Source organism: Mus musculus, chromosome 4, assembly GCF_000001635.26.
Source record: "Mus musculus strain C57BL/6J chromosome 4, GRCm38.p6 C57BL/6J".
Classification (NCBI taxonomy): Eukaryota; Metazoa; Chordata; class Mammalia; order Rodentia; family Muridae; genus Mus; species Mus musculus.
In genome coordinates, this window is record NC_000070.6 from 132,877,033 (window position 1) to 132,888,929 (window position 11,897).

Below are 11,897 nucleotides of genomic sequence, written 5' to 3' on the forward strand. Positions count from 1 at the left end.
AAATCCAAACCAAAAGGATGACAGGGTCTTTCATTTACTTGACACCGAGGCAGAGCTTCTTGCCGACTGCATTCTGTAAGCTCAGCATGAGGAACTGTGACTAATGCCTAGGGACCACTGGCCCACACAGCTTACACCCAAGAAAGGAAGCCTTCCCAAAACACAAAGCACAAAACAGGAACATTTACCCAGACATTTATTTTCACTTGAGTGTGCTTAAAATATCAAAATGATAATTTGGAAAATATTTTTATTAAAATGAGTTAAGTCTAAAAGGACCTTCTGTCCACTTGATTAACGTGAATACTCCTTTTATTTACTTATTTTTCTAATTTTATGTGTATGAATATTTTGCCTGCATGTATGTCTGTGCACCACTTGTGTACTTGGTGCCTGAGGAGATGAGAAGAACATCAATCCCTAGGAACTGGAGTCATGGGTCCTTGTGAGCCACCATCTGGGTTCTGGGAATTGAACCCAGATCCTCTTAACCCCTGAGCCAAGTCTATAAACCAGCACACTCCTCTTCCAAGAATTCTAGCAAATGAAAGTTTTATTTTGGGGTGAGGAGAATGTGTGGGAGTGTGTGGGTCAGTTGACAACCCTGGGTGTCATCCTTCAAGTGCCATACACTATGGTTTGCCTTTGATCTCCAAGGATTCAATTGTCTCAGTCTCCTGGTACTTTAAGTACCACATCCAGGTTCTGAAGATCAAATGCAGATCCTCAAATGAGCCACCTCCTCAGCCCCTTTTGACTGACATGTTACTGTTAGGGATCTGTCCCAGTGGTGGTGCTTGCCTACGATATAGGTAAAGTCCTGGGCTCAATCCCCAGCACATAAAGTGTAAGATGGACACTTACAATGCTCTGTACTATGACTGCATGTGCAGATCATCTGGGGAGCGAACCAAGGATCTCACACATGCTAAGCACGTGCTCTACCACTGAACTACATCCCTACCCTTGGTAAAATACTCTACGTATGGACTGAAGAGGTGGCTCAGTAGAGTATAGCATCTGCTGCTCTTCAGAGGACTCAAGTTCAATTCCCAGCACCTCCATGACAACACACAACTGTCTTTAACTCCAGTTCCAGGGGACCCAACACCCGACCTTCTTTGGTCTCTTCAGGTATGGTACATATACATACAGGTAAATGTCCATGCACATAAAATAAATTTTAAAATATCTTACATAAAGACAATTGAGTATCTCCTAATATTAGAAGACAACCCCTTCTGTTATGTGTAAGCAATTTTGTCAATTTTGTACCTATGCCTAGGTCTAGCATGGTGGCACAAGCCTGTCATCCCAGCACTTAGTACATAAAGGCAAGAAGGATCTGTTCTAGGCAATCTCAGATATCTACAGAGATTGGGAAAAACCAAACCAAACCAAACCAAACCAAAAGCGAACCCACTAGCCCTTAGCCTCTCCTATCACTGACCTCCTCCTTTAAAGGTGTGTCCTGGCTAAAGCTCTTTTTAAAAAGACCATGAAGTAAGTCGATTATTGTACACTATCACTAACATCAACACCAAGAATAATTCTAACTTCAACTTCTTACCTGCTTTTAATAGATATCAGCAAAATCTAAATCTCCCCCACAAACTACGGTCCAAACCTATTTAATCACATTGAAAGTAACTTTCCGTCACACAGATTGGACAATAATTCTCTTTGAGACAATCTAATGCTCTAATTCAATACACTCAAAACATGCTGTTCTTGCAAGGGACCTGGATTTGATTCCAAGCACACATGTCTGCTAACAACCACCTACTAACAACAGTCCATCTTCTGACCTATGAGGGTACCAGGCATGCATGCAGAACACATACATACACACAGGCAAACACTCATAAACAAACATATTTAATATAAAAAGCATTACTTGCACTAAAACATAAAACAAGGCCATGTGTGATAGCATGTGGTTTAATCCCAGCACTCAAGAGGCAGAGGCAGCCAAAACTCTATAGTTTTCAGCCAACCAAGAACACATAGTGAAAACCTCTCTCAAAAAAACCAAACCAACAAATAAATAAATAAATAAATAAATAAAAAGATAAGATAAAGGAAATCCACAGACCTAAAAAAACTATCTAGACCAAACAAGGTCTTTGCACTGATTTTGAAAATGAAGTCAATTCAATGTTCTATACACAAAATTAGGCTTAAACAATGATATTACATAGAAATTGTAAAAACTACCTACTATAGGCATCACAGATACACATATTTATTGAGACTGAGCTACATCCCCAGCCCCCATTATAAAGATAGAGTCTCTATAAATTGAACAAGTTATTTCCATTTCCTGATGGGCTAGACTCAAACTCCTGATCCTCTTGCCTCAGTCTCTTGAAGGCTGGGATTTAACTTTTGAAAATGGGTTTGTCAGGAGTGATATAGTACATATCTTCAGCACTTGAGAGTCAGAGACAAGAAGGTCAGGAGTTAAAGGTTACATGAGACCTTTTATTACACACACACACACACACACACACACACACCCCAAAAATTCAGTCACTAAACAGGATAGTAAATCTGTATACTAACAACCAAAGGCGTAATCTCCCACTTTGCACAAGAGTGACAGCACATGTGGCTGTTAAGAACACGGGTTCTGAATTGAGACTGTGTTCTTGTTTTTAAGACAGGTTCTCTCTCCATATGTAGCCCTGCATAGCCTGGAACTCTCTATGTAGGCTAGAGTATCCCAGAACTTGCCGTTTTGCCCAGGCTGCCCTTGAACTCCATGTGATTCCCCTGACTCTGCCTCTCAAGGGACAGAATCACGGGTGTGGAGCACATGATCAGCAGGCCTGCCTATGCCTGACTGTTGCTTCCAGCACTTCCCAGCGGAGTGATCTAAAGTAAATGATGACCGTCTTCTGTCCTGGTTCCACACCTAAGGAATGACAGTAACAAGGGAAGCTTCGGTTGGTTGATGTGAGAATGAAATGAGATGATTTGGGCTAAGTTTAGAAAGCCGTCTGCCACATAAAAGCACTCAACTAAGGACAGCTATTATTATCAAACTCAAGACCAAGAAGAATGTACTTAGCAATGATAAAATCAATTAAGTACATACTGAATGCCAAAGCATCCACTGCTGTGCCAGGCACTGTCTAAAGAGAAATGTATAATGCATGGTCCTTCATCCCACCAAACCAGTACTGCTCTAGGGACAAGGTCAAAAAGCTTGTCTTAATTAAGGGATATAGAATATAAGTAGATATTAAACTGTGAGAAAAAAACTGGTTATGTTTAAGAAAAAAGAACCAAATGACAGATAACATGTTTTATGTATTCACTCAATAGGTAGTAGGCACTGTCTTTTTAAGACAGGGTCTCCCATAGCCAAGCTGGTCTCAAACTTGCTATGTAGCTGAGGCTGGCCTTGAATTCCAACCTCCTGCCTGCACTTTCCAAAGGTGAGGATTACAGGAACCCATCTTGAAGCGCACACTCTTTTAACACTTCACATAAGTTATCTCAGTTAGTTCTCAGAACCCTATGAAATAATTATGACCATAGACCAGGAAACAGCAGGAGGCGTAAAGCAAAATTCACCAAAACATCACAAAACTAGCAGGAAGCTGAGGGAAAACCCAAACTTAGTTTACAAACAGTTAAAAACTCAAAGGTTTCTTAGTTTTTCAGTAAATAATGCAGAGCCTGGTGTAGTGCCACACCCCTTTAGTCCCACCACTCTGGAGGCCAAGGCAGGTGAATCTCTGTGAGTTCCAGACCAGCCTGGTCTCATAGTCAGGTTCAAGTCAGCCAGAACTACACAGCGAGATCCTGTCTCAAAAACAAAAAAGCACTTAAGAGGCAGAGTCTGAAGCTAGCCTGGTCTACAGAGCAAGTTCCAGGACAGCCAGGGCTACAGAGACACCCTATCTCAAAATAAAATAAAATAAAATAAAATAAACCAAGCCAAACAAATAAAATGACAGAGACCTCATTCACTCAAATTAACTGGCTACAATTAGTAAGCTTCCATGTGCCCTGACCCCTGGCTACCTCTCTGATGTCTTTCCCCATTTGCTCCCTACCTTTAACGCAGCCACACCTTCCTCCTTGCTATTCTTTGTCACATGAAAGTCCTTGCATTTGCCCTCAGCACACACTGCCTTTCTCCACTACTCACCATGCTCCCTCCATTCTGAAATCTGCTCATTCCAACATCATCCTACCCAGGCAGTGGTGGTGCAGGCTTGAATCCCAGCATTCAGGAGGCAGAGGCAGGTGGATCTTTGAGTTCGAGGACAGCCTGGTCTATAGAGCAAGTTCCAGGACAGCCAGGACTACAGAGAACCCTGTCTTGGAAAAAATAAATCATCTCCCCAGAGAGGCCTTCCTCACCTGAGGATAATAATTCGTCCCTTCTCGCTTCCCTCCATGGACTTAGCCTGTTCCCTTTCCTTCGTACCACCTGCTATTACTTGATATTATTGGGAAATACATGCAAAGATCCACACAATGCCAGGCAGCAGTGTGTTCTCTGCTCATCACCAGTGAACATCAGTGCTCAAAGAATGCTTGTCGCACGCTGAACGGAAGAACTCATCATATGCTTGGGACTAAGATAAATGACAGAAAAATAAGGATGAATGAATCGTATTTCCTACCTCAAGCAAGCTAACAATCTAACAGGGAAGATGTTCATCTTATCGCGAGAAAAAAACCCACACACTCAGCTAGGCAACCCTTTAGCCTTTCTCAGTCTGTTTCCTAGCTCATAGACTGGGAATGTTTGTAATTACTCCACAGGATTGTTACAGATTAGAATATTACATGTAAAGTACTTTTCATACGGCCTGGCACACGATGTACTTAAACAGTAGCTAGTAACATTATTAACTATTGACTCTAAGGAACCCCTTGACCCCAATGCCTAATCAACGGCTAAATCAGTAGCTATCACCAAAGAAACTGCTCCTAGACCACACCGACACCTTTTTTGTTGTTGTTTTGCTTTAAGACTCACAGCTCAGGCTGGCTTTGAACCTGGAGACTGTCTTGCCTTGGCCTCCTGAGAGCTAGGGTTACAGACCTGACTCATCACACCCAGGCTCTGGTTTTAAACTCCTTCTCTGTTCCTCCTTCCCTTTCTCCCTTTTTCCCTTTGAAAACAGACTCACAATGTGGCCCTGGATCACCTTGAACACACTAGGCAGTCTAGATTTGCTTCTAAATCATGATAATCCTCCTGCCTCAGCCTCTCAAATGCTATCGTGTACGACTATGGCCAGTTTCAACTCTAATTTTGATTTAAGTAAACACAGATTTGCAGTTAAAAGAATCTGTATCAGTTCCTATGCTTACTATACAACTTAATACTCAAATATGAAATATTCCACATACAGTCATTTAAATTAGGTTAGTCTCAATGAGAAAAAAAAAAAAAACCCACAAATTCTCTTTCTTTCTTTCCTCTCTTTCTTTTCTTCTTTCTGGTGGTTCAAAACAAGGTTTCTCTGTGTAGCCCCTGGCTGTCCTGAAACTCTGTAAACTGGCTAGCCTCTCAAACTCTGAGATCTACCTGCCTCTGCCTCTCAAGTACTGGAATTGAAGGCATGACCCCGCCCCCAACACCTGGCACAAAATTTTCTTTATTATTTTTGTGTGTATGATATGTGGAACATACATAGAACTAATGTAAACAGACACATTGTGTGTGCCAGGGAACGAGTGTGGCTGAGTGTGGAGGTCAGAGTACAGCTCTGTGGAGTTAATTTGCTCCTTCCACGTTCATCTGGGTTCTGGGGCTCAAATCAGATGGTCAGGCCTGCACAGCAAGCACTTTACCTGAACCATCTTGCCAGCCCCTTGAAAAGAATTTTCTGATTTATCCTGTATTATAGCTCCTTAACAAAAGGAAACTGGGACACAAAGTACCATACTGTCTAGTCATCAATTATTATTGTGTTTTTCATATCTGGGTTAACAAGCTGAGTATTCGTACTACCTCCATACACCCAGGCCTAACCCTTCCTGCCTGAAACTTTCTACCTCTCAAATCCTACAGTATACATTTAGATATAAAAGCAAAGTGACAAGCTGGGTGTGGTGGCGTACATTGTTAATCCCAGCACTTGGGAGGCAGAGGCAGGTGGATCTCTAATTTTGAAGCCAGCCTGGTACACAGAGTGAGTTCCAGGATAGTCAGAGCTACAAAAAAACTGTCTCAAAAAGAAAATAAAAGCACAGTGGTAGCTTATGCTTTAAAGCTTAGGACATAACTGCAATTCAGAACTGACTCTACTTATTAACAGTATAGCTAAGCTCACAAAAAAAAAAAAAAAAAAAAAAAACAGAATAATAAACAACACAGATGGTTGTCACCATTTTTAAAGTAAAATTGCTTCTGTTGTTCTGTTTACAGGGCTCTGGGATGATTCTGAAACTCAAAAACAGCCTGTACTTGACTCTAGCTACAGAAGGGAGTTTTAAGGTAAGCAGTTACAAACTGACTTGGCCCAACCCTGCCATCTCTTACTTGGTGTGTAATTGTGGCCAAGAGTAGCTCTCAACGGAGGCAGAAGAGGACATCTTCATGCTTGAAATGGGAAAAACGTTCGCTACAAAGACAACCTAACCTAAAATGTTCCCGGTGCATTCTGTGCCATAAAGCAGCAGTCCTCCCGTCCCTTAAATGCCAGGCACTGACTGACGTCCAGGTTAATTACAGGAAACACAGTGTATTAAGTCACTCGAACGCACGCATTCTCCACTTCCCTTAATTGAAAGTTGCTGATGTCTGAGGACCCAACCGCTGAGCTGAATGTGAACCTAAAGTCGCAACCAAGTAAGCACCCCCTGATCGGAACTGAGGAAAACAAGGTGGGTGGGGAGAGGGGGACGGCGACGACAGGAAAAACTCGGCTGACCACTGCGCCAAGTCAAGACTGCTGCTCACAGTCCTGGAGATGACACACACTCCCTCCCACCATCGGGGCTGTCGGCTCTGTTGACCCCCAACACCGTGAACTCTAACCGCCTAAGACAGGGGTGTGGACCTAAAGGGCCCGAGCCTGGCCGACCCAGGGAAAGGCAGCTCGCCGCGCCCAGAGTGGAGGCTCGCGACGGCCTCAAGGTGTGGCCTGAGCTGCGACCCAGACCGGGCTCCCCGACTTGGCAGCTTCACCACCGTCTGTCCCTCAGGCCGCCCCCAGCTCCCGGCTGGGTCCCCTCGCTCACTGGCTTGGCTGATCCGCTGGATGTTGCCACTGCATGTCTGGATGATGCTGTTGAAGTCCCGGGGCTGAGGCCCCGACGGCCCGGGGTTCCGATACATGTCTAAGGGACCGTAGGACATGACAGTGAGCAGAGACCGGGTCGCGCTTCGCGGCGCTCCTACCGGAAGCTGCCACTGACCGGGCCCAGCAGCTGAGAGGAAAACCGGGAAGAGAAAGGGCGGGGAAGGGACCGCGACTGCGTGCGCACTGACCCCCCGCCCATCGCGGTGCGCATGCGCGCGCTCCGCCCCATCCTGCAGTGCGCGTGTGCGGCTGGAATTGGCGGTGGGTCGTCTCTTGAGAGTTTTCGAACTGCTGGCGGTGAGCGTTCTCGCAAGACCCGACTCCTCCAGCTGTGAAGCCAGTACAGGACCGGACTTCTTCAGCCTGTCGTCTACAGACGGCGCGCCCCGCATTCCACGACCTTCCGGCCGCCAACACGCTCATCCGCATCCTGCTGCTCCCGCATCCTGCCGCTCCCGCATCCTGCTGCTCCGCGCGGCACTGTTGTTCAGGCACCCAGCAAGTTCTTGCTTTTCCAACCCATGTCAAAATCGAGGTGAATGCATGAGCATGGAATGGGACCAGTACACGTGCAGTTGTACCCGACAGGATTCGATGGTGAAAACTGTTCAACACCTAAATTTCTAGCAAGAATAAAGTTACTACTGAAACCATCCGCCAATACGGTGTGCCCCGTGCTTACCCACTTCAAGGGATTCTGGGACATTGTTGATTAACATTTCCTTCCTTTGAGGTCAGGCTGGTATACAGGGTGAGTTCCAGGACAGCCAAGGTTACATAGAGAAACCCTGTCTCGGAAAACCCACTCACACTCCAAACAAATAAAAACCATTCCCTTCCTGCGGAATTCAGTCATGAGATATGTTGCCAGCCAGATGGCATTTGATTGACAGCCCACCAACTTACAATGTGCACCACACCTACGAAAACTGGGCACCCTTCTCCAACCTCTCCTACTACATCAGAGCCTCTCCTCCTGTAACAGATGACTGCCTGACTCCCATCCTGTGAAAGGGAAGAAGAGGGTTTCTGATTCAAAAGATTATGGGGAAAATTCTAAGAAAAAAATTCATCCTTGACCCCCAGGGCTCGAATATGATATTCACATTCTTCGGCCAGCAATTCACCCACCAGTATCTCAAGACAGACCAGAAACAAGGACATATATTCACTAGAGGGCTGGGCCATGGAGTGGACATATAAGCCATGTTTATGGTAAAACTCCAGATAGACAGCATAAACTGCTCCTTTGCTTTCTCTTTTAATTATTTATTTTTATGCTCATTGGTCTTTTGCCTGTACCTGTGAGGGTGACAGAGCCCCTGGACCTGGAGTTACAGAGAGCTGTGAGCTGCCATGTGAATGCTGGGAATTGAACCTGTGTCCTCTGGAAGAGCAGCCAGTGTTCTTAACTGCAGAGTCATTTCTCCAGCCCCAAACTATGCCTTTTCAAGGATGAAAAACTCAAGTACCAGGTAATTGATGAAGAGGTATATTCTCCCATCAGAGAGATCAGGGACACTCAGGTGGAAGCAGACTGCCACTGCAAACCCCCAAATACCTGCTTTAGGGCAGATCTTGGGTTTGGCCACTGGTCATATGGTATAAGCTACACCATGAACCAGCACCACAAACCATTCTCACCGAAGCCTTACCAATCATTTGAAGAACTCAGGAGAAAGAGGCTGCTGAGTTGGAAGTTCTCTGTGGTAAAATTGATGCTGTTGGTGCTGGTTAAGAGCACTGACTGCTCTTCGATACGTTCTGAGTTCAATTCCCAGCAACCACATGGTGGCTCACAACCATCTATAATGAGAGCTGATGCTCTCTTCTGGTGTGTCTGAAGATAGCTACAGTGTACTCATATATACATTAAATAAATAAAATTTAAAAATTAAAAAAAAAAATCGATGCTGTCCTCCCCTGCTGATAGAAAAGCCTCTTCCAGGTGCTGTCTTTGGGGAAACCCTAGGGGAAATTGGGGCACCATTCTCCTTGGAAGGGCCTACATCAAACCCTATCTGTTCTCACTACTGGAATACTGGAAGCCAAGCTCTTTGGGGGAAGTGGGTGTTAAGATCATCAACACTGCCTCAATTTAGTGTCTTGTTTTATTTGGGGGGGTGTTCTAGACAGGGTTTCTCTGTATAGCCCTGGCTGTCCTGGAACTCACTTTGTAGACCAGGCTGGCCTCGAACTCAGAAATCCGCCTGCCTCTGCCTCCCAAGTGCTGGGATTAAAGGCATGCGCCACCACTGCCCGGCTTCAACTTAGAGTTTTAACGTTAGTAACATGAAGGGCTGTCCCTTCATTCAGTGCTCAGGGCTTCTCCAAACAAGCACATTACAAGTGCTTTAATTCCAGACAAATAGTGACTTAGATATCAGATCTCTCCAGGTTTGTGACATGCTAGACAGGACAATGAAATGAAATATTTGGGGATCCCATTGGATAAGTTTTCCTAGCCATGTATCTCCCCAAAGTCCATGACATCGTGCAAGAAATTTTGATTTGCATAAAAATGTACCAGACCACCCCAACCCTTGCTTCCTATTCTGCTCTATTTTCAGAACCCAGGCTCAAATATAGGAAAATTAAGTAGCCTTGACATTCAGGTCTGTAGCCAATCAGTGATTTTAAGGGTTTCAAAGTACTTTTATTTCTCCCTCCACTCCTAACTAAGCAATAAAGTAATATCGTATTTGGGGGGCACATACTGTGTGTGAATCCTTAGGTCACTGATTCATAAACACTTCACAGTAAGGAAGCATCCCCATTTTTATCTTTAAACATTTTTGGTCTGGTTTACTTTTTTATTTGTTTTTCCAAACAGGGTTTCTCTGTGTAACCCTGGCTGTCCTGGAACTTACTCTGTAGACCAAGCTGGCCTCGAACTCAAAGATCTACCTACCTCTTTGCTCTGCCTCCCAAGTGCCAGGATTAAAAGTAATGGCATTTTGGCTGGACAGTGGTGGCGCACAACTTTAATCCCAGCACTTGAAAGACAGAGACAGGCAGAGCTCTGTGATTCAAGACTACATAGCAAGTTCTGGGCCAGCCAGGAATACACAGTGAGACCCTGTCTCAAACCAAAACAAAGAGCCAGGAATAGTAGTACAAGTCTTTAATCCCAGCACTCAGGAGACAGAGGCAGGCAGATCTCAGAGTTTGAGGCCAGTCTGGTCTTCAGAGTGAGTTCCAGAACAGCCAGGGCCACACAAAGAAACTATGACTTGAAAACCCCAAAACCAGGCTGGAGAGAAATGGCTCAGGGGTTAAGAGCACTGACTGCTTTTCCAGAGGTCCTGAGTTCAATTCCCAGCAACCACATGGTGGCTCTTTCATGGGATCCAATGCCCTCTGCTGGTGTGCCTGAAACAGCTACAGTGTACTCATATACATTAAATAAGTAAATAAATAAAGTGTTGGGCTGGAGAGATAGCTCAGTGGTTAAGAGCACGGACTGCTCTTCCAAAGGTCCTGAGTTCAAATTCCAGCAACCACATGGTGGCTCACAACTATCTGTAATGAGATCTGATGCCCTCTTCTGGTGTGTCTGAAGTCAGCTACAGTGTACTTACATATAATAAATAAATAAATCTTTAAAAATAAATAAAGTATTGGTTCAAAACCAACTCTAAGATCTGATGCCCTCTTCTGGCCTCTTCAGGCATCAGGCAGGCACACACATGGTGCACATGTAGGCAAAAACATTCATATACATAAAATGAATAAATTTTTAAAAAGCTGGACATCATTGCACAGGCCTGCAAACAGACATTAGGGAACAGATAGAGTGGGTCCCCAGAGTTCATTACTCAGTCAGCTTAGCCAAAGATCAGTGAGAGAGCCTGTCTCAAGGCATTAATGCAAAGAGCAAGAGAAGAAGAAATTCTATATCTTCTGAGTGTGCACACGCAGGCTCACGCACCTGCGAATATATGTGCATGCACCATTCACACACACAACAACACATACACAAAGAAACTAATGCCTCCTTATGATTCATCACTTTATGTCAAACCCTAGGTTCCATTGCACAGCTTTAACAGATTCGACTCCTCACATGAGGCCCTGAAATGTATCAGTTTGAATGTAGTCATAAACTCTGAGTCACTAATAATACCCTGATGTCACATTAAGGACAGAAATCAAACACTTCCCCTGTGTGTCCTTTAACTGAGAGTGAGCATCTTTTGGCTGAAGCCTCTCCTGCACTCTCCCTGTGCCTTCCATTGTCTGTCTCAAAGGGCTGCTGCCCCGTATCTCCCAAACAGCCCAGAAAGCATGGGAGAAGGAATGAAAGACACGGGATACTTTGTTCAAATGCCACTGCCATCATTTATAGTAGATTCTCACTTTTATGGTAGATTCTCATTTACTTTTTTTTTGTTTTTTGTTTTTGTTTTTGTTTTTTTGGTTTTTCGAGACAGGGTTTCTCTGTATAGCCCTGGCTGTCCTGGAACTCACTCAGTAGACCAGGCTGGCCTTGAATTTAGAAATCCGCCTGCCTCTGCCTCCCAAGTGCTGGGATTAAAGGCGTGTGCCACCACCGCCCAGCTTATTTATTTATTTTATGTATATGAATACACCATAGCTCTCTTTAGACACACCAGAAGA

The 11,897-nt window shown here is 44.5% G+C and overlaps 1 protein-coding gene and 1 pseudogene across 1 annotated transcript in view; one reads left to right on the plus strand and one right to left on the minus strand.

Annotated features, from left to right (window-relative positions):
* The window catches only part of Stx12 (syntaxin 12), a 30,395-nt gene extending 22,969 nt beyond the window's left edge, over positions 1-7,426 (minus strand). The window contains exon 1 of the mRNA NM_133887.4: positions 7,216-7,426. Coding sequence (NP_598648.1) covers positions 7,216-7,333 — 118 coding nt within the window. The 5' untranslated portion in view covers positions 7,334-7,426. The remainder of the gene's footprint in view (positions 1-7,215) is intronic.
* Positions 7,741-9,384, plus strand: Gm13033 (predicted gene 13033; annotated as a pseudogene).